The 25,090-nt window shown below is 41.8% G+C and overlaps 1 protein-coding gene across 1 annotated transcript in view; it reads left to right on the top strand.

Moving 5' to 3' along the window:
* Positions 1-25,090, top strand: part of GRIA3 (glutamate ionotropic receptor AMPA type subunit 3) — a 274,270-nt gene that overhangs the window by 151,730 nt on the left and 97,450 nt on the right. Inside the window, exon 5 of the mRNA XM_021686020.1 lies at positions 11,504-11,557. Coding sequence (XP_021541695.1) covers positions 11,504-11,557 — 54 coding nt within the window. The remainder of the gene's footprint in view (positions 1-11,503; positions 11,558-25,090) is intronic.

Here is a 25,090-nt window from a genome sequence, read left to right as displayed (position 1 = left end):
ACAAGTCAGAAGTGTTGGGCAGGGGGCACCTGGGTGGCTCAGTCAGTTAAGCATCTGCCTTCGCTCAGGTCATGATCCCAGGGTCCTGGGATCAAGCCCCATGCCGGGCTCCCTGCTCAGCAGGGAGTCTGCTTCTCTCTCTCTCCCTCTGCTCCTCCCCCAGCTCCTGCTCACTCATGCTCTCTCTCTCTCTCGCAAATAAATAAATAAAATTTTTTAAAAAAAGAAGCCCTGGGCAGTAATTAATACTCCTGATGGAAGCTATCAGCCAATGGTGAATAGGGAGTGAAGGACAAAGGCCCCAGCTTCCCAGCCCTCACACACCACCCCCAGAGGTACTCAGAGCTAACCTGCTCCGGAAAGCCCCTGGACTGGCTTCTTTCCCTTTGCTGTCTCATTTCCTCACTCCCCTACCAGCGCTTCCTGGAATCCCAACTTCTGGCCCTCAAATCTTTGTCTCAAGAGTCCGCCTATGGTGCGGTCCTGTCTAAAACAAGAATCTGTCAGAGATTCCTCCTTTGGCTCCTGTCCCCAGGAGTCTGTGTGAGTGTCCTCATGCTGCCCCCTGCCCTTCCCATGGAAGCTTCTCAAGGGAGTACTTCATAAGCCCAGTGTCTCCCTTCTTTTTTTTTTTTTAAGATTTTATTTATTTATTTGACAGAGAGAGACACAGCAAGAGAGGGAACACAAGCAGGGGGAGTGGGAGAGGGGGAAGCAGGCTTCCTGCCGAGCAGGGAGCCTGATGCGAGCTGAGAGCCCGATGCGTGGCTCAATCCCAGGACTCCGGGATCATGACCCGAGCCGAAGGCAGACGCCCAACGACTGAGCCACCCAGGTGCCCCCCAGTGTCTCCCGTCTTATCTTCTTTCATGAAAATCCCATCATTGAGGATCCTTTTAGCTTTTTTTTTTAAAGATTTTATTTATTTATTTGACAGAGAGAGACACAGCGAGAGAAGGAACACAAGCAGGGGGAGTGGGAGAGGGAGAAGCAGGCTCCCCGCAGAGCAGGGAGCCCGATGCGGGACTCGATCCCAGGACCCTGGGATCATGACCTGAGCCGAAGGCAGTCGCTTAACCAACTGAGCCACCCAGGCGCCCTCCTTTTAGCTTTTCAAAGTGCATTTATTACCATATGGAAAGGTAGTTCTAGATTTCAGTGTGCATCAGAATCAACCGAGTGTCAAATGCAGACTCCCTGGCCCTGACCCAGACTTTCTGAATCAGGCTCTCCGGAGAGGTGCTCAGGTGCCTGCATTTTCATACTCTCTCCAGGTGATCCCCACAGCATGCGCTTTGAGAAATACTGTCCTAAGACATTACTGTAGCCTGGGCCTCCAAGGAATGTGAACTGTGTTCCTCATGTTCTCCCTGCCCCCAAGGCCTCTATGGATTCAAACAGGGAAGCCTGGAATTGCTCTGCCCCCTTGCTCCAGAAATGAAGCGTGGATAAAGCCACAGACCAGTTGTTACTGGCAGTGTGGGGCGGCCTGAGACTCCTGGGCAACTGTCTACCATGCAGAGGAGAGATCCATCTCACAGACTCTGCCAAATTTCTGCTCTCACCTTTCTCGCTGCCCATTCCCAACCCCCATTCTCTCCTGTGCTACAAACCCTGTGATGACTACAGGTGCTCAGTTCAATAATGGCCCGTGTGCACTTCTTTGTCTCTGGGTAGAACCCTGCCCCACCTCCAGCCCCCCACACACATGTTCTCAACCATGGTTTCCGTGTGGTTTGGATTCCCGGTCCCGATCAATGTTGGAGGCAGGAGAGGAGAAGGCGGTGGAAGGTGACAGTGTGGGTTACTTTGTTGTTGGTTTACCCCCTCCCCACTTCTTGTCCTTTTTTCACCCTTGAGTCAAATGCCTGAACCCTGCATGCAAACTTCAGCTCCTTCCTTGCACCTCCAACCCCGTGCTGTCCTGACCAGTGGCTCCAATACCCGCTCTGCACCAAGTTCTGATGCCTCTCCTTTTCCCTAACCCCACAGCAGTAGGAAACCACTTTTGTACATTTTGAGAGTAAGGGACATGAAATCAGGGAAGCCTTCATGGAAGAGGCTGCATATGAGCAGGCCTTGAAGGACAGATGTGATTTCTGTGGAAAAGGTTGGAGGGAGGGAGCATTACAATAGAAATAAGGAAGGGAAAACATAATGAATATGGGATAAGCATCAGGCACTATGTTAAGAACGATGGGTATTAAAGAGGGCACGTGATGTGATGAGCACTGGGTGTTATACACAACTAATGAATCGTTGAGAACACAACATCAAAAACTAATGATGTACTATATGTTGGCTAATTGAACATAATTTTTAAAAAAAGAACTATAGGTACATTATTTCATTTACTCCTAGCTGCAATTCTATGAAGTGTGTACTAATGACAGACCCATTTAACAGATGAGTATACTGAAACACAGTTTAAGTGAATTGCTCAAAGCTACACAGCTATGAAAGGGAAAAGTAGGGAGTCTAACCCAGGCAGTCTACCCTGTGCTCTTGACCACCTGACTCAGCTCCCTATCTACTATTATGTTCTCTGTTCTACAGATGGAAAACTGAGTCTGAGAGGTTAAGTAAGTCGCCCACGGTTACACAGCTTGTAACTGGCAAAGCTGGAACACATTGCCCTTAGCAGATCCCATTCTATTTACCACATAACCACTTATGCCCCTTCTAACTTAGCTTTTCCAACCAATCATTTCATTCACAATTTCTTCCAGAGCCAGCCCTGGCTGCCATCACAACAAATGCCTATTTGGCCTAAATAAAACTCTTTCCTCTTGTGTGTGAGCACTGTAAAACGGCGAGGCTCTCCTGAAATCAAGAGAAATAGCCCTCCGAAAGACATCTCTGTTTTCAAAATAGCATCCTCTTTAAGTTACCTGTTTGTCAGATTCCCACTTTATAAAAACCACAGGAAAAAATTCTTTAGGTCTTTAGTTTGGAGACAAAGCACTTTCTATCTCAAGTGGGTTATGAGTTAATCATGCTCTCCTCAGCTGTACCTTGTACATTTTTCTGTCCTCATACTTCTCCCGCTGGGTTGTAATTGTCTGTTAGAACTTGGCAGTCTTGGGGCGCCTGGGTGGCTCAGTCGTTAAGCGTCTGCCTTCGGCTCAGGTCACGATCCCAGGGTCCTGCGATCAATCCCGCATCGGGCTCCCTGCTCACTGGGGAGTCTGCTTCTCCCTCTCCCACTGCCCCTGCTTGTGTTCCCTCTCTCGCTGTCTCTCTCTCTGTCAAAAAATAAATAAAATCTTCAAAAAAAAAAGGAACTAGGCAGTCTTTCCGCCTCTGGTGTTGAGATCCTCCAGGCTTGGGACTAGGTTTTGGTGACCTCTGTCTCCCCAGCGTCTGGCCCCAGGATTTGCACAGAGCAGGCATTCAACAAATGTCCATTAGAAGAAGAGATGAATGAAAGATGTGGTTAAGGGAGGCAACTCTTCCATCCACTAGGAACATGAATCCATATTCCTTTTGAGTCCAGTGGTATGCAGGTGTGGTATACGGGTAAACTGGCTCTCAAGGGGGAAAAGCCCTGATTTGTCGCGTTGGCTGATGTTTATAGTGTAAATACTCCCACCATGGCTGATTTCAAGCTACCAATGGCTTAATAAATGGATCACAAAATTCCTGAATATTTAATGATCGGCTTTCAGGAGCCCCCTGTTTTGGGCTGAAAGTCCGTAATTCTGCCTACAGTGCTTGAACTGTTATCATGTCAGTAGGATCACAAAAGTAGCTAAGCTTTCAGAGTGGGGAAGATAATGCCAAATTCAAATAGCAAGAGTGAAAGACCAAAGCAAACCAAACATTTGAGAATTAGGAGAATTCTATGTTTGGCCTGCCATGAATGAAGCCTCTGTCATTTGTCATCCATCGCCAAATGGAGAGACACTTCGATGACATGGGTCTTAGAAGACGGAGAAATCTGCCAAGTAAGCAACTATCCTAAAAAACAAAGGCCCCCCCAAATATACTGGGTTTCTGAGAGATAGTTCCTTTTATTTGAAAATATAAACTTATTCACTCCCTTCCTTCAACAATCAGAAAATCTCCCAGATTGGGGTGTCGAATGCTGGAAGCATTGCACAAACAGAAGATTCATTCCCAGAGGCATAATTAGGGAGTTCTAAGGAGAACATCTCATTCTCCATATCCCCACATTAAATGTTCTTTCCTCTCTCCTCCCAACATGGAGGCTCCATCATTCTGGGCTGAACCTGAGTTTCTAATACTCTACCCAGCCACCCATGGCTCAATTTTGCACACCGTATGGAGCTAATGGGTAAATGGCAGGATTTGAATCGAGACCCATCTGGCTCTTTCTAGTACATCACCTTTAATAAATACAAATTTTTTTCCAGGCTTTAAGGGTGATACAGATCACATCTATAAAGAAAAGTATAAACACTATAAGGTGTCATTTTAGGTGCAGTACTAGAGTTGTTGATGCTGATAAATACCTAAAGATGGGAAAGTGTGACTCGTGCGGGAATGAAGGAAGTCCTGCATTATTCCACCTATCCCCAAGTGGTTACAGTTGAAAACAACACATATTTGAGTGACTACTCAGCTGTATGCCAGAGGTTGCCATTCCCTTTTTTTTTTAATTCAAGAAATGAAAAAAAATACAAGGAATGAGTCCACTGGCACTCTCAAGCCTTCTACTTACCAGCTGTATAGTTCTCCAAGTAGGTCTTAGGAATCCAGGATTATAGTGCTTTGGTCCTAAATGATTTTGCAAAATCTACAAAGAAAAAAGATACCATTTGCTATTTAGAATAAAGTTGGAAATATTAAAGCCAAAGTTGTAAGCGTGAACATAAAATAACTGACAGTAAACTTCATAAAAGAATATGTGAAGAACTCTGGTATATAAAAATGTATTGTTTAGGGGCACCTGGGTGGTTCAGCCGGTTAAGCGTCTGACTCCTGGTTTTGACTCAGGTCATGATCTCGGGGTCGTGAGATTGAGCCCTGTGTTAGGTTCCGCACTCAGCACGGAGTCTGCTTGAGATTGTCTGTCCCACTCCCTCTGCCCCTCCCCCATCAAATAAATAATAAATCTTTTTTTAAATAAAAAATAAAAATGTATTGTAAAATAAATTATCACTGATTTGGGGGGATAGCCAATACAAATGCAGAGAGACTACAAAAGTCATACATATGGGTATGTTGAAGAGAAACTAAGGTCCTTTTTGCCGTATTATTCTAGGTTGAATACTAATTAAAATCACCCTACCTTACCTACCTGAAGAAACATCTAGAATATTTCCAACTCTAAATAGGGTACTGTGAAAGATCTTTCAGATGAAGTACTCCAAGAAAAGGCACAGTGTTTGGAAATGCATCATTTTACAGGAAGTTCTGGTGGAAAGGTCCCGGTGTTTTAAGTATTCATTATTGGCCCCCTGACCAAGGACTCTAACTGCTCCAAGCTGCTGGACTTCCTGCGTAAGGCACTACATGTAAATTGCCTTAGGAAATGTTTTCATAATTTTCCAGATTTGTCATTTGTACCCAGTCCTGGGCATTGTTACCTCTAAAACACTGCCCATCATTTTGCTCTCTTACAAAACTCATGAACCTTTGAAAGTAGGCAGGGATACTCAAGATTTGAACCACCAGACAAATTAACCTTATTTTGTCAGGACAGGGAGACGCAATCTACATTCTCTTTGCCAAAGAGGGGACGGCTTTAAGGCATTATTTCCCAGCACCCCTTGCAGTATACCGCAGGATTTTCGGTAACATCTGGATGAATAGATTTTATTTCTATACAGTTGTATTTCTTTTCTTGCATGTAGTTTCATGGATATTATTGCTTTCGACATGGCTAAATTTAAGAAAAGAAGTAGCTATAAAGATATATATGAAGTAACTAATAGTCCGGCGGGATGTGGATAGGACACAAATGGAAGTCTGTGAAGGAATGAAATTTGAGAAATATTGTTTCCGGGTTAATACAGTGAGGTGTTCCCCCCAAGGTCAACATGCACTGAAATGGTCCCTTATCCACAGGAGCGAGAGTAATCTGTTGCTCCTTTAACTTACCCGTGGCCATATATTGCCTCTCATTTGTACGTTCTCTTTGCCTCTCCTGCTGTTTAGCATTAAATCTTCTGTATATTCCATTCAGTCATAGTGGATGCACTGTTAAAGTCTGGGAAGTGAAACTTCCCAAAGACGTGTTCTCTGGTGAAATCCTTGTCCTCTAATCCTCATATCCAAGCATTTTATTTGATGCTTTATTCTATTGCCTCCACTCTGCATAAGCTTCCCCTCTAGACAGCATAAGCACTGATGAGATTTCTCGGTTATACTCCCATTTTCCTTCCCTATGAAAAGCTTCAGCCCGTCTTTCTCCATTGGCACCACCCCCACCCCCACAGCCACTGGGCTGACTTTGGGATGGGTGATTGGCTCTTCTCTGCCCCACTAATCCAGCACATTTATTCAAGTCAGATGACCGCAATATGAGGCACTCACTGTCTTTCAGTTAGAGGAGAGCATGCGTGTGCAGACTGAAATTATTACAAAATAATTCTAACGGAATTGACTTCTGATATATGTTTACTAAGACTAAAGCAATTTAGTAGCTCGGGGTTTTCATTCAAGAAAATGAATGCCTTTTATCATATCTGATGGAAGATTTCTTCTGGGAAGTGTGGCATATTCTAAGGCTGATTTTTGTAGCATACCACTATTTAACTCCCAACACAGCTGAAATTAGATAGGTTGCCATAGGACAACATATCTTTTTATAACTGAGGAAGCAGGAAAAGAAGGGGGGTGCTGAAAAATGTTTTCCCCTTGAACACAAGGAATGTGGTTTTTTCCTTAAAGAGAAAACACCTATACAATAGGTAAATCAGGCGAATTAAAATGGGAAACCTCCCTCACTTCTCTCCCCAGCCCCCCAGACTTCTCAGGGTACCTAAATCGAAGAGAAGCAGATTAAGGTGAGCGGGAAGGCATGTTCTGTACTCAAAGCAAGATCAATCTTTATACATAGATCCTTTTTTGGCACCGATGTAGAAAATCCAAACATGGAGATACTTAGGTCTGCAAATAACCTAATCTGCATACCAGATGGATCTAAGGGGGGAAAAAAAATCATAGACACTTTTCCATATACACATATTTTTTTTAATGTGAGCATAGAAAAACAGATGCTTTTGCTCCCAAAGGGTCTGTGGGCCTCTCTCAAGTAGTCTTATGGAGCAATTTAATTTCAGATTTCTAAAATTATGAAAATGTCTAGATTGAGCATTAGATTGAAAAAGAAATGGCCTCTTACATAGAAAACCAACTGAACATTTTCTGAATTATTTTTAACTATTCAGTGAAACCCAGCCTCCAATGTCACAGATAAGCACATGGAAGAGTTAGTAAGGGAACGTTTCCCCCAAATGGGTAGACCATGATTCACTGGATGCTTTAACAAATAATTTAATGCTCTGCTATATGCTCGACTCAGTGAGTTAGTATGGAAGAGCTGTTTTTATCTGCAAACAAAACTGTTGTTTAAGTTTCAATGAATCGGGATTATGGCATTTTGTTCTTTCAGATCCTATTTGTGAGGCTAAAAATAAATTTCCTTTAAACAATGAATTGTATCGACATTTGACACATCTCTCCTTATTACATTTATCATATCCGCCATCTATCTCACCATCCATCACTTCCAACAAATCTTACAAAGGCACAGTGAATGTGGTACATGGATTTGGGAACTTGGTATTTCCTCCTTAAATTTCGCAGTAGACTGTTAAGACAGCTTTTCTCCTTGAAGTTCTGAAACTAATTCAGAAAGAGCTATTGTAATTACTGTAAAAGCAAAGTTGAATATTCTCTTGGTTACCAGAGTCATTAAATAGCTCAGGGTACAATTTATGCCTTGTTCATCTACAGCAGATGGCAAGAATCAAGACTGAGGACTAACGGCACCAGAATCACTCCCATTAACTAGTTCTTTTGTGCATTCTATCACACACCCCACCCTCCCTCCCACAAGCCCTGCACCAAAAATGCAAAACAAGGAAAGACCCAGCGCAAAACAGGACACTTTCTGCAGCGAGGGCTCACTTAGCTCACATTGGGAGGATCACTGCTGCCTCACGGAAGTTAAGATTTCAAGGTTCCGGTATCAGGACTAGGAGCATTTCTGTTGGAAACCTACCACAAAACATACCGTGGGGGGGTTTTTTTTTAGCAGAAATTACCAACGCAATCAACCAGACCCTGATGACTCAGGCATTGACGACGAACATCCATGATGATCCTGTGCAGGAGTACGATGTTGTCTACTACCTCCTTTAAGTCAGCCTGTCACTTCCTCTGCTGCTGAAGTGCCTCTTTCTAATATTACGCCCTCCCTCTCTACACACGCCTTCTAATTTGCAGCTTTTCGTTGACTGTGAACTGAAAGACCAAGATTGGTAAGAACTGTATGTTAAGTAAGAGTTAAGAAGGCGCTGGAAGTAGGGATGAGGAAATAATTAGGGCCTTCGAGGCAGTAGCTCTGTGACACCTAAAGGTTCCTATCTTTAACTTGCCCATCCCTTCCAGTTTAAGCTAAGTCTTGTGAGGTGATAATATGAGACAGCTACCTTCAAATAAGTGAGTTTCTTCTGAGCAGACTATCTGGGCAGGGACTCAAGCAGATATTCCAATAGCTTCAACTGTTTCCGAACCTAAAACACAGTGTATTAGGGAGTGACCCCCTCTCACGGTTATTTAACCCCCTGTGTGATTACATGAGGCACATTCCCCATCCCGAGTGCAGATGGTCTTCACTTTGATCTTGACAACTCTGCCGAGACAGGAAGGGCCAGGTTCATTGTCCCAGATTACAGATAAGGAAAAGGAGGCAGGGTACGTTGAGTGATTTGCCCACACGCGAGCAGTGAATACATGACAAGGTTGGGCTCCTGGCTTCTCATGTGGGGCTTTTCTCACAACACTGATGTTTCTATGGCTCCCTCTCACCTCCCCTCTGCTCAAAAGGGCACTAAGCCCTTCCTCTGGTGAGAAAGACCCCATTTCCTTTGGGCTTGCTGCTTCATTTCTCTAAGTTCTGCCAGATGTCCTCAGGAATCTCGCTCATTTTTCTGGCAGAACTCAAAACCCTCTGTTTTTATTATGCTGAGGGTTGTCAGTGAATTAAAAATGCAACAGATATATGGTCCCAACTTGCCATCCAAAGTTAACAAATGTCACCAGTAAGGAGGTGTCTCACAAGCAGACACTGAAGAATACTTCCCAGCAGATACCTAACAGCTCATTTTGTGTCATGGCAGCGTGAGAAATCACTTCCTCAAGACATTCATTAACCTTTCATTTCCTCCATAAATAATCAGTCAGAAATGTGGCTCATATTTTAAATTAATCGAAAACAGCTCTCGCTCTCTCTCTCAGCCCTTGAAATGACTGGAAAGCTTCTAATGCCAGCATGATAAGCATATTTAAATATGTGGTTCCACTCCTCTGAGCCAGCTTAAACCTTATCTTCTCCAGGAAACCTTCCCTATCCATCCCAGCAGACTTTAAATACCTCTTCTTCCTCTTCTCCAAGAACCTAGAACAATTATTGGTATTTGACATTTAGCACATATTAAGAAACCACGTAATGTACCACCAAGAATATGGGTTCTAGAGGCGACAGACCCAGGTTCTAATTCCAGCTTTTCCACTTCTGAGCTGTGTGGCCTCGGGCATATCACTTAAACTCTCTTTAGCTGAGATTCCTCCTCTATAAAATGAAACTAATGATACTTAATCTGTTAAATTGTTCTAGCGATTAAGTACATAAAAAGCACCTAACACAGGGCCTGCCATATACTAGGCACTCAGTTAAGGACAATTGTTTTCACTGTTCTTATGGCCTTTTATATATACTTATGGTTTGATATGTATGCAATTTTGCTGTCTTATCAAGTTGTTTTTATTTTATCCTTTTTTAAGATTTTATTTATTTATGGAGAGAGAGAGAAAGAGAGAGCGGGGGGAGGGGCAGAAGGAGAAAGAATCTCAAGCAGACTCCCCACTGAGCACAGAGCCCAACACGGGGCTTGATCCCCACGCCCCCGAGATCATGACTTGAGCCGAAATCAAGAGTCAGATGCTCAACCAACTGAGCCACCCAGGCGCCCCCTCAAGTTGTTTTTAAACCCTTTGATAACTGTGCCCATGGTGGAACTTGTCAGGAAGCTTAAGCTTAATGGCACCTTACTTTTATGGGTTCTTTCCAAGGCTTTACTATTCATGACTTTGTTTCACTTTTCTTAAAGAGGGCTCCTAAAATGGTATTAACGTCAGACCCGGAACAAAACCTGGTTCCACTTCCGGTTGTATCTTTACCCTCTATGTGATCCCCCTCCTGGTGCCCACTCCCTGAATTCAGCACAGTACTTTGTACATAATCAGTACTTATTAAAGTGACATTTTATAAAATCCTCAATTAACTGGAATTTGCCGTACTTAGCTATCTGGAAATAAGCTTATGTCAGGTATTTAGTCAAAAACTTGCGAATGACAACCAATACATTTGGTTGGAAATTATTCAATCCACTTACACATTTTGAAATAACAAAAATGCATTTTGTAGACTGTAGGGCTTAGAATTAATACAGTGTTATTCATGAAAATTACTTTAAGAATGATAACCCCAAGGCAGGGCTTCTCCACCTCAGATGTTACTGACATTTTTTACCAGACAATTCTTTGTTGTGGAGGGCTGGCCTGTGCACTGCAGGATGTTTAGCAGCATCCCTGGCCTCTCCCCACTAGATACTAGTCACCCTTCCAGATGTGACAACCAAAAATGCCTCCAGGCAGCTCCAAATGTCCCCTAGGGGACAATCCCCACCCCCACTGCCCTGCAGCCTAGCATCCGGCAGCAAAAGCTGTACAGATGGTCACAAATCTTTCCTATTAAGGCAGGAAAAAGAAGGTAAGCATTTTAGAAAAGTCTCAATAAGCAAAAGTAACCTCGATTAACCTGAAAATCCCATTAACCCCATTCCCAGAGTGTTCTATTCCCTAAGCATTCCAGATAACAACAACAAAAAAATGTACTGTACATTCTATTTTCTAATTTGTATTCCACGTTCAGCCCATTTTCCATCTCAGCAGCTGAGTACAGAATCCAGTTCATGGGTGGGGGATCAGCAGCTTCATCACTTTTGCCATCTATTTTTAGTGACAGTGATGCTACTGACCTGGCAGTTTCGAGAGCTTTTTCTCCCTTGTTTTTGACACTTTTAACTTCAATGTTAGCAATTCTTCCTGTATTCTCTGCCTGACATTGAAATGTGCAAAAAGAATTCTGGTCCTATTAACTGTGATTTTACCATATACAAAGACCTAACTCTGTTGATCATTTAAAAGTAATTCACACTAGCCCATCGATTGATTGCACTTCCCATTGATTAGGCAATTGGAAATGCCCTTCTTAAATAAGCAATATTTCTTATTTCTTCTTTTGCAGGTTGTGATCCTGGGGAAACATTCAAGAGGTTATCACTACATGCTTGCGAACCTGGTAAGAACAAGCAGAGTTTTTGTTTCCCAGGGCAATATATTCTATTTAGTTTGTGCTGTTCGTAATCATCCAAAAAAGAAATACACAAAGAACCTAATGTGTTCTTTAGACACTTGGAGAAATGAGTCAGTAAATGCCAAAACCTGAATGCAATAGCCTTGTTTTCAATTATGCTGTCTCTGTTTTAGCTGTGAAGCTCGTATTCTCTTCTCATTTAAAACATAGTGATTTGAGACTGATTCTTTTTAGATCCGATTTGGATTTGACATGTAAACCATTTTATCCAGGTTTGAAATATAACACAAGGGACAGGGGACACAGGAAACTGACTCTTTCCCCAGTTAACCCAAGTAGATGTGCATATCAGTACTGGGTTTGTCTTTCCAGACGCAGATCACTACCAAATCTTTTCAAATCAGATGCCAGAAGTCGGTTGGAACACAGAACATCAAGGGACCCTGTCAAAGCATACAGCCACCTGTATACTTATAATGAAACACAACTTGAATCTTTTCCTTCACATTTCCCATGCCTTTAAAATCTATGAAACTGTAGAAGCTAGTATTTCATTTAGGTTAGTTTATAGTTCTTTCTCCAAAAAGACAATTGGTTTAGGAATTAACAAAGTGGCTTCTAAATCAGGAATATCTGTTTGGCAGAGGTTCTGAATAATACTATCTCCCCTAAATGAAAGAGAAATGTTAAATTATCACTGTAATACTAAGAATCTATTACATTATTACATAACATGAGTTCGAACCCCGATCTTGTTTCATTAGCACAAGAGAATGATAATCATTATGGAGCTCTTACACCAAAAGAATAGCAACAAAGGTGAAAGATTATTATAATTATATTCTTAGATTTCTTAAATCAAAGAAAAAAATCTTATTTTGTTTTAATGATGAAAATTTTTTGAATAAGAAAGGAAATGTTACTTAAACCTCTGTCTTAGGAAGTGTGTTTTCCAACACTTTATGAAATGACGATTAGAGCTACTGCTTTGAAATGTAGTGTGCATGTTCTCCAATAAATTGCTCAAAGTGGAGCACTTCAGACCATTTGGGGGATAAATGTATTGACTCTTTTAAGAGGAGAAATCTTGATTCTTCATTTACATCTAAATACTTTCAATTTGGTTTTTTTAGGCAACCAATAAGTAAAGGATGTTTGCTGACTCACTGGAAGTTAGACCAGGGCTTGGCAGGAAAAATGGATGTCACAGCAAGGCACCTGAGGGCAGTTACTGATGGGTTTTTACCATTTCTTTCTCATCAATAAGTATTTTGCTCTCCTTCCTTCCTTCCTTTTTTCTTTCCTTCCTTCCTTCCTTCCTTCTCCCTTTTCCTTCTTTTCTGCCTTATACATCCCAGGGTTCACCCATCACTGACAGTACATGAGATGACTTTACATGGTGTACACATAAACTTTTTTATTATGATGGTAATGTATTATTTATTGTGTGTTAGAAAAATATAAAATGAGCACATCGAAATCCAAATTTCATGGACATTATTACTTCATACAGGGCTAACGTAGAGATTTAATGTGTCAAATGTGTTGTGTAAGCAATAGCATGGGGAATAAACATATGGCAAGGTCTGGCTTTTGTGTATGTGGCTGTGGTGGCATGTGGATGACTAAAGTTTGGGAAAGAGCATTGAACGAAGGCAGAAAGTTTGGGTTGTCATACGGAGTTTGCTACTTACTAACTAGCTATGCTACTTACTAACTAGCTATGGGACCTTGCATAAGTCACTTCAGTTTCTTTACTATAAAACTCAGATGGGAATGGGGGAGTTCTTTGATGTAATGGTTAGGCCCTTTGGAAGCAGATGCTAAGATATAATTGGAAGTGCAAGACATTGGGCACCTGGGTTAAGTTGGTTAAGCGACTGCCTTCGGCTCAGGTCATGGTCCCGGGGTCCTGGGATCGAGTCCCGCATCGGGCTCCCTGCTCTGCGGGGAGCCTGCTTCTCCCTCTCCCACTCCCCCTGCTTGTGTTCCCTCTCTCGCTGTGTCTCTCTCTGTCAAATAAATAAATAAAATCTTTAAAAAAAAAATAAGTGCAAGACATTTACTGGGAATGATACCTGTGAAAAATAAAAGAGAGAGGGTCACAAGTGGGAAGGGAGAGCTTAAGACCACAGTTCAGGTCTGATATCAGCCAAGGAGAGGGAAAGGAAGTTTGATGAGAAGAGCTTCAGATGGCGGTATAGTTCTAAGAAAGTCTTGGCCAGAATAACCGAGAGTTCCAGTGCAAAGAACCCCATGCTGCCCCAAAACAGCGAGCCACTGCACCACCACCTTGCTCAGCCATTGGCTGGCAGCTGTTCAGGAAGAACATAGCTCCTGCCTGAAAGCTGAGGCAGGTCCTGAAACTGGAGGCTATCAGCTCACTCAAGTCCTCGAGGCAGGTTCCATCTTAAAGGGAGATCCAAGCCATGCACATCAATGACTGGATGATACATTGAGACCTTCGCCATTCTAGAATTCTAACTGGGCCTCCTTATTCCTACCAACAATCCTTCAGATGAGCTTTGGTTTCAACTTGAGACCCAGACCTGACAGAAATGAAAGCCTATGGAGCATTAGAACTGCAAGAGAGAATCAGTAGGACAAGGTTGGAGAAAAGAATGGTTAACTGAATGCCTAACCAGGACTCAGAATCATGAGACAGTGGGAGGAAGCCTACTACAAGAACAAGTAAAGTCTGGTCCTTCAGAAAGACTGTAATACATAGCGTCATGTCAGTCTGCCTAATGAAAACGTGAACTCATTCGCCATGCTTCGAACTGCCACTCCTTTTCCTCTAGTGACCTCTTTTCATTTGAACTCAGCCATGTGTTTCCATAAGTCCCTGTACTCTATATTGAATTGCATGCAGGCAAGAGAGATAGGAACTGTTGCTCATCTCTGATAAAAAATGAGACAGATTATCCCATCATGGTTTTCAGGTTTTTTAAAGCAGATAAAAATACCCCAAATACCTCCACCAAAGACACACAAGCGCACACACGCACACGCACGCATGCACACATACACACACCCCAAAACTCTTTAGAAGTTCCTTAGATGGTCAAAAGGGTAAGTGGAGCTAAGATGTTTCCTTTCAGAATGAGCCAGCTGGATGAAAGCTGAGGACAGATACACAAGGGAACAGTCTAATCTGAGTCTTGGTATAACAATAGCACAGAACCCTTGCCTTCTTCTACAAATGCAAAATCAAAGACAGTCACTAAGCTTTCTGGAATCACCTGTACCAGAGCGCCATGTGCGCCCCTTGCCACGGAGCTCCATCTATCTGTAAAGACTTCTAGGTGCTTTGACATGGACTTTCCCTGGTAGCAATGCGAAAGTGAGAAGACTCATACAGTCCAGGAATGCTTCGACGGGCCTCTCGTGGGTCAGGGTGCACATTTCACAGCAGACAACAAGCTGCAGAAAAGTTCTACCTTGTTGAAGTCCCTGGAAGAAACAAAAGATTCCATCAGAAGCACAGGCCAGAGATGTGATCTGGGGAACACACAGGCCAGAGGTGGACATCCCAATGATGAGAGAGCGAGCAAGTCTCTTACAAATTCTGTGTCAGGTGGTGATGTCATTTTTTGGGGAGTGGTTCCATAATTGTGTTCTCTTCCAGGATTCTAAGATGGTAATGTTTGCCACTCTGGTACCAGACGTAACCAGCATGCATTCACTCTGTCAGTCAGGCAACCTCTCTCTCTCTTTCAAGGCAAGGTCCTGCATCAGGATCCTTTACACTGCATCCCCAGGAATGTTGTGTATTGTGATTTAATTTTTTCATTTATGTCAGTAATGATAGCTCAGTCATTGTGTGCAGAACCCTAGACTAACAACCCTAGGCATGATGAAAACAAGCACTAGACCTGGAGCTAGGAAACAGGTTTCCTAATCCATAAAATGGAGAGTTAGACCAGATTACTGTTTCCCTAAGTGTGCTACTTGTACACAAGATGATTTTAGGGAGTACACAGCAAAATTTCTTAAACTTATTACTTTTGAATTTGTATTAAATATGTAATGCAAAAAGATAACTATCCTCTCACTTCTGTGATTGTACAGATACCATTCTTTAGAATGAGGGTAAAGTAGATATTTAGGTTAAAAAAATTTAGACCATATAAAGAAAAATATTAGGTAAATTACAGCTCAGATGATCCACCTATATGGCAAAAAACTATAAAGGTGGCATATGTGGCATATTAATGATTAAAATTTGGGAAACCTCCAAGGTCACTTCCAGCTCTACATTTCTTCCCTCATGGAGGGTCAGTTTGGACCAGAGAAGGCCAGGAGTGAGAGTATAGGCACAACAGCTAGGCAGAAGCTGAGGATATAAATGGGGGAACAAAACCAGAGCCTTGTTATCCTTAGAGATATAAAGTCATAAGACAGGCTTAAAATCATTCCAGGTGGGCAGAAGCCAAGAAGGGTATGAGTACCCTTACCTACGTTCTGAACAGAGCTGAGGATCTGAAGGATCAATCAAAACTACCTTGTGGTCAACACAAAGTGAATTAGATCTGGGTTGAGATGGTCCAGCAACAGATCTTCAGCACCCAGCCCCAAAAATAAGACCAAAAAAAACCCCAAAAAACCCCAAGCATTTGGGGTGCCTAGGGGAGAACATGAGCCATACTGGACTCATTCAGTGCTGTACCAGTTAACCACTATCTTAGAAGACCCAACAGTTTCTCTGCCTAGGTCAAGACCAACCCCAGAGTGCGGGACTGTTGTTGACCCTACAAGTGGAAGTTAGGTCATGTAGCTGCCACTGGTAGAGGGGCCTCATGAGCAGGCAGTCAAGGACGCCATTGCGCTAGGGAAGCAAAGAAAAGGAAGCTAACGTATCTCAGACTCCTCTCTGCCGGGCCAGCTATTTTCTTTAGATTTCTTACTAAATTTACTCAGAACTCCCATGAGGAGAGACCTCTTACCTAGTCACCTCCCTAAACTTTTTAGAGATCAGGAAAATGGGCTCAGAAAAAAATACATGACTTGCCCAAAGTCTCAGAGCTAATCCATTGCCAAAGCTAGGCCTCCAATGCAGGTTGAACAGACTCTTGACAGAGCACCTTGCTCTTGCCCTTTGACCCACTCAAGCATCTCAGTGAGACAAAAGGCCAGCCCCACAAAGGTCACATAAGAACATTTGCAAAGACATAAATGCATATGAATGAAATACAAACTATACATTTATGACAGTAAAGTGATCAGAGAGAAAAAGGCTTAAACCAAGGAGAGCCTTGTGAGTAGGGGTTTGAAACCTGTCCAAGAGCCAATCTGAAATGCATCTTAACAGGCACCAATTATATCTGTCCATCACTCTCTTCTCTCCTGCCACATTCCCTCTTCCTTCTCTCTCCCTCACACACACACACACCCCTCTCTCCTGCTCTCTCATTTCCCCTCTTGCTCTTGCTCCCTCTTTTCTCTTTTCCTCCCTATCTGCCCCATTCATATTATTAACATGCCAGGAAATAATGGGGGGGGCACTAGCTTACATTTAATTTTTTCAAATTTCTACTAAAACAAAAGCACCATTCATAACACAGAACCCAAAAGAGGCAACCAGGAATAATATAAGATTGAAGAAGTGAACTCTGCAGCCTACTAGATCTTGGAATGTACCTGAAACAGAGAGGGGCCCACTTTGTTTAGAGAGAAAACAACTTCAAGTGAGATTGGGTCATGTGTTTTGCTTGCCAATAACAACTGTTCCCTTCTGCTCCCTTCCCCTTCCAGGTCTTTTCGTTTTGCCTGCTACTCTTTCCCTTCCTTTGTTCTTCCATTTTTATGTTCTAAATAGAAAATTCAAATGTTCGGGGCACCTGGGTGGCTCAGTTGGTTAAGCATCCAGGTCAGGTCATGATCTCAGGGTTGTGAGATCAAGCCCTGCGTCGGGCTCCATGCTGGACATGAAGCCTGCTTAAGATTCTCTCTCTCTCTCTGCTTATTTGCTTGCTCTCTCTCTCTCTCTCTCTCCCCCTCTCTCTCCTTCTCTAAAAAAACTTCAAATGCTCAAAACCATGTGTTGTGAACAATGCTACCTCAGAAGCTGGCATGTAAACACAGAGCTCACTGGGCTGGAGCCTGGCCTTACAGGCAAAAGAGGTAGGATTGAAGGGAAAAATCCCCACTGGTCCCAAATGCCAGGAGCCCGGCCCCCCTCCCCTAGGTACACAATTTCTCTGGTGGCTGAGGATTCACTTTCTTCTCCAAACGGAGATAGGTTACAACAGAGCACCAAGGGAATGAGGAGTTGTGGACTGGGCTGGGGTCCAACTTCCTACCTGGCATTTAGAAATCCACAGGCACTTGTCAACTTAAAGTTGCCAACTTTGAGACTCCCATTCTCCCTGTCCAAAAATGCCCCCATTGTAGTCAACCTTCCCTTCGTCCCTTTCTCCTTCTCTCTCTCTCTCAACAAGATCACTTTCTAGCCAACGTTCTAGCAAGATAAATTGAAAGAATTCTGTTTTCTTCCCCAGGCTCTCAAATCATGTCCTCTAAAACAGTGCTTCTCAAACTATCTGTGAAGAAGGGCCAGTTTTTTCCTCTAAATTTTCACAGATCAGTAGAAGTAAATTACTAAAAACATGAAATAAACAAAACAAGATATATAAAAATACAAGCCAAATTTTTTAGTATTACACTTAACAGACATAATATTACCCTGTCAAATTGCTATAAATATTTGTAAAAGCTTGCTTTCTGTTTCTTTCCTTATTTCATCTCTGATTACTAACAAACAGCAGACCAGCACCAGTCCACATACACTTTTCTCTAAAGATCTTTATAGTAAGTTATTTTTCCTCTGTATCACTTGTATGCCCAATACCTTGTTCGCTCCCCTGCAAGGAAGACAGAGGGTGGTGTCCTTAAGAACCTTACAGTCATAATTGACAGATAAAACTTGCAGAGCTTATGATAATTGACATGGAGACAGAACAGGTGCTAGGACAGGGAATAAAGAGAAGGCAGAGTATGGAGAATCAAAATTCTGCGTAGCATGGCCAGACAAGACCTTTCAGAAAAGATGACTTTGAAACAATGATACAAATGATGAGAAAGATCCAATTATATAAAGAATCGGGAATGTTCATGTCACGCATAGGGAACAGCATGTGCCAAGGTCCTGAGGCAGAAAAGAGTTTGATACCTTCTCTGAACTGTCAGAAGGCAATTTTGGCTAGAGCAGAGTGAGTTCCAGATTATGTAAGGTGTTAGTAAGCCTGGTTAAGGGAGTTTTAGCTGTTTTCAACAGTGACAGAAAGCCACTGAAGAATTTCAAGCTGGGGCAGGGGTGCATGATCCGATTTTTGCTTTAAAAAAATCAGTGTCAAATGGATGGATTTTATGGTATTTAAATTATACCTCCATACAACTATTAATAAAAGAGATTGGTGGCTATTTTTCCTGCTAATAGCACTTATATCAACTTATATTCATATAAATAATTCCCCCTGGACTAAAGTGCCATGAGGTCAGGGCAAGTTTGATATGGCTCACCATCTTACCAATGGATAGCACTTAAAAGGTTTCAAAGTATGTTGATTGGATTAGAGAATAGAACAGTGAGCTAACAATACAAGCAACCTATAATCAAGTGTTAATTTATATGGTGTAATCTTCAACTCCACACACTACACCCTCCCAGGAGGATGGACCTGCTTCTAGAAAAAGACTTGTGTCTCTCATTAGCAACCTGGTAACTTCAGTCACCACAATTACTATGCATTTCCCTATCGAAGCATCACCCACATGAACAATTCAAGTGACACTAAAGACAGAGCCAGCCTTCATCCAAATTATGAGATAGATACTTGCCCTTGGCAGCTTCCTAACCCTCTTTCTACTGCTTTTATCTTCCCTATAGGCAAGCCACTTTTTCCATTTCTCACCCATAATCTGCTATCAACTCAATGAAAGTCACCCAACTTATCTGGTCTCTGTTTTCCTTTCGGAACAAAATGTACCTTAAGAATAGTATTATATGAAGGAAATCTCCACATAATATCTTGAAAATAAGTGCTCTAAAAAGTAAGCTTTGAATATATTTATTTGCAACTCTCCATTATCCACAGTACCAGAAGGAAATTGAATTACAATATGTATAAATCAAGGGAGACAGGATAACACTAAAGTCATTTGAATCTTTGCAAACTGACTTGTCTGGCTATTCTCAAATCGGGATAATCTGTGTTTGGATGCCAATTGTGTAACCAGTATCTGTATAAAAGATGACCCTGGAGAATCAGTCAGTAAAGGGTAGCTTACAAGTCCCCATGTGAACCGCTTAGACACAAAAGTCATGGTTGGTTTTATAAAGTTGCATTCAGATGTGGGCAACAGTACACTGGCTCAAACAGATGTATCGTGATCGAGAAGTGGTATGATTGATGAAATATAGCAGAACTTACAAATCCAAATGAGTAGGTTCCCTCTCAAGGGAATAACTCCTGGAGATTATATCCATATTTCCAACAAATATTGCCATTGTTACACAGAGGCAAATAGTCAACTGCACAGATACCCAAAACATAAAAAATGAGAAAGTAGAGTTTCAACTCATCCTATCTGTGAGCACTAGGATCGCCTCCAGTCTTCTTCTGCCTTCTCTCATCTCTTTTCATCTCTCCTTCTGCACACTGTTTTGGCCCAACTAAAGGAAAAGATACCATCCTGGCAATTAGCCAAACAACAACAATTTTAATCAAACAGAACTGGTGAGACACAAACAGCACTAGAACTTGTTAAGTCCAGTCTAAGCAAAAGCCATTGAGTACCTCATCATCACATCTAGTTAATAAAATCCCTATGACATAGTAAAAGGGGCTCAACAGAAATTCCACCTCGTACAGCAGGGAATTGGGAACCATGGAGTCACTTAGCAGGGATGCTGTGACAATACACATATACTTATTCCATGGAAGGCATGGGAAGGCATGCAGTAATGAAGGACAAAAGCCCATAAGCAGTCAACAATGTGCAAGAGCTTACATAATAATTGGCCAAAAAGGATTACAAATGGGCCTTCTTACTACCTGGTAGAGATTGTAGAGACAAATTTGATATCAATCTTCCTTAGTCATTATTTTACTAAAGGAAATAGTTCTTGAAGAATGAAATTTCAGTAGAGACAGCCAGAGCTGTCAGTGATGAAGCAGACAAAGGTAGCACTGTTCAAAAGGGCATGGATATGACTAGAGCATGAGGTCTCTTGAAGGAAGTGGTACAGGTGAGCCAGGGGAGCAGAAAATAACAAATAATGGAAATTCTCAAAGGCCAAGTCAAGACATTTGGCTGTTAATACATCTGTAGAAAGTAGGGAATCATTGCAATGTTTTGAGGAAAGGAATATTATGCTCTAACTGGTATTTTAGGAAGGTAAGTGTATTTATTTATTTATTTATTTAAGATTTATTTATTTATTTGAGAGAGAGCAAAAGAAAACATGAGTTGGGGGAGGGGCAGAAGGAAAGGGAGAGAGAGAATCTCAAGCAGACTCCCCACTGAGCACAGTGCCTGACGCGGGGCTTGATCCCAGGACCCTGAGATCATGACCTGAGCTGAAATTGAGTTGGGTACTCAACCAACTGAGCCACCCAGGCATCCCAGAAAAGTAAATTTATTATGTGAAGAATGAACTGGAGAGGTAAAGAACTGGACTTTAGAGCACCAACTAGGAAGCTAGGACAATAATCTAGGCCAGTGGTAATCAAACCTACTTGTGCTTCCAAGTCACTTGATGAATTTATAAAACTACAGGTGTATGGGCCTCACACCCACTGACCCAGTAGACCTAAAGTACATTAATTAAAATAAGGGATACAGGAAGAGGAAGAGATTTTGAGGGAATATAATAACTTTCCTTTGGGGCACATTCTTTTTAAGATGCTCATGGAATATGGAAGTTAATATAATCAGCAGGCAGTTAGGAAAGGGGTGCTGGAGTATGAGACCGGCTCTAATTGGAGACTCATTGGTGTCTCATTCAAAGTGAACTCAAATTAAAAATTCCAAAAGAAAACAAGAGTTAGTTAATTTTATAGACTCTAAAGCTTCAACATGTAACAAATTCATTGGCTGAGGTACTATGTATGGTAAGTGTCATCCTCTTGAAAAAGTAGGTTCTCAGAGGCCAGCTAGATGAGAAATCATGACTACCTCTACACTCAAAATTAAAAATGGAAAAAAAGGTAAAGAAAAAACAAAGAAGAAATTCTAGTATCTTTGTTTGGATAGGAGATGCCAGAAGGTGAAACCAGTTTTTAAGCAAAAAATGAACTGCTATGATTCAGCAAAGGGATAGAACAGTTGCTATAAAACAGCAACCTGCTTAAGCAAAATGAGCCATTTTTTCCCACGCAAAATATCAAAGAAATCCACTGGAACATTTTATTTTTGATAAAAATATGTTATTTTAAAATGCATAATTTTTAATAGCAGATGAAGCTCAGTGAGAAAATAGAATTCATGACACAGAAATTTCTTTTGGAGTCAGACATGCTAAAATACATGTATTAAATAAAAGGATATGGGTTTTCTGTCCTTTTTTGAGCAGTCGCCATTGGGAAAAGTACTCAGGTCAGGCACATAAACCCTGAAACAAAAGTCAGAACAAACTAAAAAGACTTAAAGAACTTTAAACCAAATGTCAATTTAGTTTTGAGCCAAGAGCATGAGTGAAAAAGCAGAACCTCGTGAACTCATTTATCACATATTTAAACTGGTAATCAAACTTATACTTTTTTTAAAGACAAGAATTCTCTAATAACAATTTTTTAAAAATCTGTATCTATTTACATGTATTGCTGTCTGGTCACTGTGCTACTACTCACAGACATTTTCAGGGGACCAAGTTAGAACTGGAGTATAAGGAGAGGCTAGGCCTGTGGGCCAGAGAGAAGCCTGAGTGGGAATACTTAAGAGTACATGTGACAGAAGGAGGGCTCATGAGAGGGTTCAGAGCCAACTGGCTGAGGGAACTGTGTCCCACACCATGTGTGTTTCTGTCAAGGAGGAGTGAGAATGGAACTTTCTGGAAAAAGTCACATGATAAAAACTGACCAGCTTCAGGGGTGTAGTCTGAGGTAGCTGGCTGTGGAAAATAATTTGACAGCTGGCAGGCAGACAGGTAGGATGCCTTCCTCCACTACTCCCCACCCCTAACAACCCCATCTCTTTCCCATTTTACTTCTTGGGTTTGGGTGTTGAAAGCCTAACTCTGCTTCATTAGATTTTTTTTTGAGCCATATTTCCTTAGAGATTTTTTTCTTTTTTTCTTTTTTCTTTTTTAATTTGTTATTTAAATTATGCTAAGTGAAATAAGTCAAGCAGAGAAAGTCAATTATCATATGGTTTCACTTATTTGTGGAACATAAAGAATAGCATGGAGGACATTAAGAGAAGGAAGGGAAAAATGAAGGGAGGGAAATCAGAGGGAGAGATGAACCATGAGAGACTATGGACTCTGAGAAACAAACAGGGTTTTAGAGGGGAGGGGGTGGGGGGATGGGTTAGCCCGGTGATGGGTATTAAGGAGGGCACGTACTGCATGGAGCACTGGGTGTTATACAAAAACAGTGGATCGTGGATCACTACATCAAAAACTAATGATGTGGGTGCCTGGGTGGCTCAGTTGATTAAGCGACTGCCTTCGTCTCAGGTCATGATCCTGGAGTCCCTGGATCGAGTCCCGCATCAGGCTCCCTGCTCGGCAGGGAGTCTGCTTCTCCCTCTGACCCTCCCCCTTCTCATGTGCTCTCTCTCTCATTCTCTCTCTCTCAAATAAATAAATAAATAAAATCTTTTAAAAAAACTAATGATGTACTGTATGGTGACTAACATAATAAAATTAAAAATAAATAAATAAATAAATAAAAATTCAATTTAGTTAACATATAGTATATTATTAGTTTCAGGGGTAGAATTTAGTGATTCATCACTTGCATAGAACACCCAGTGCTCATTCCATCAAATGCCCTCCTTAATGCCCATCACCCAGTTACCCCATCCCCCCACACCCCTCCCGTTCAGCAACCCTCAGTTTGTTTCCTAGAGTTAAGAGTTTCTTATGGCTTGCCTCCCTGTTTTCATTTTATTTTATTTTTCCTTCACTTCCCCTATGTTTATCTGCTTTGTTTTTTAAATTCCACATATGAGTGAAATCATATGGTATTTGTCTTTCTCTGACTGACTTATTTCACTTAGCATAATACCCTCTGGTTCCATTCACACTGTTGCAAATGGCAAGATTTCATTCTTTTTGATGGCTGAGTAATATGCTATTGTTTATCCATTCATCTGTCAATGGACATTTGGGCTCTTTCCACAGTTTGGTTATTGTGGACATGGCTGATATAAATATTGGGGTGCATATGCCCTTCAAATCACTATATTTGTATCCTTTGGATAAATACTTAGTAGTGCAATTGCTGGGTCAGAGGGTAGTTCTATTTTTAACTTTTTGAGGAACCTCCATCCTGTTTTCCAGAGTGGCTGCACCAGTTTGCATTCCCACCAACAGTGTAAGAGGGTTCCCCTTTCTCCACATCCTCACCATCATCTGTCATTTCCTGAGATGTTAATTTTAGCCATTCTGACCAGTGTGAGGTGGTATCTCATTGTGGTTTTGATTTGTATTTCCATGATGCCAAGTGATGTTGAGCATTTTTTCATGTGTCTGTTAGCCATTTGTATGTCTTCTTCAGAGAAGTGTCTTTTCATGTCTTCTGCCCATTTCTTAACTGGATTTTTTTGGTTTGGGGTTGTGAGTCTGCTAAGTTCTTTATAGATTTTGATACCAGCCCTTTATCTGATATGTCATTTGTGAATATTTTCTCCCATTCCATAGGTTGCCTTTTAGTTTTGTTGATTGTTTCCTTTGCCATGCAGAAGTCTTTATCTTGATGAAGTCCCAATAGTTCATTTTTGCTTTTGTTTCCCTTGCCTCTGGAGACATGTCTAGCAAGAACTTGCCGCGGCTAAGGTCAAGGAGGTTGCTGCCTATGTTTTCTTCTAGGATTTTGATGGATTCCTCTCTCACATTTAGGTCTTTCATCTATTTTGAGTCATTAGATTTTTCCAAAAGTTTTAAGTACTTAAGAACTCTAAATTCGCCACATAGCAGATTTTGGTAGCCATCCCCCAGTGCTGGTGATCATGGGAAGGAAGGACATGGGGGACTAGGAGGAAAGTAGCTCTCTCCTAAAGATCTGTCTCTACATCTTAACCCCGCCCTTTCCCTTCTCCACTTTTACCTAGTGGCTTTGGGTGATAAAATCTGTGTGGGCAATTTTACAAAGGCTTCAGGGAGGCCAGAGACTTCAGTTCTCAAAAAACAAAAACAAGAAACCAGACAGAATGGCAAGTCCCACTTGTAGATCACAATGTGATGGGGAGGGGGGCACAATTTTATAAGGTTTAGGGAAGACAGGCGATCAAAATCCCCCAAAGTGCAGACTTTGGGTGGCAGACTTCAAGTAAAGATTACCAAGAGGTAAC

The sequence above is a fragment of the Neomonachus schauinslandi genome, chromosome X (assembly GCF_002201575.2).
Source record: "Neomonachus schauinslandi chromosome X, ASM220157v2, whole genome shotgun sequence".
Taxonomy (NCBI): domain Eukaryota; kingdom Metazoa; phylum Chordata; class Mammalia; order Carnivora; family Phocidae; genus Neomonachus; species Neomonachus schauinslandi.
Note: the sequence above shows the minus strand (reverse complement) of the source record. Positions and strands in the feature narration are given on the sequence as shown.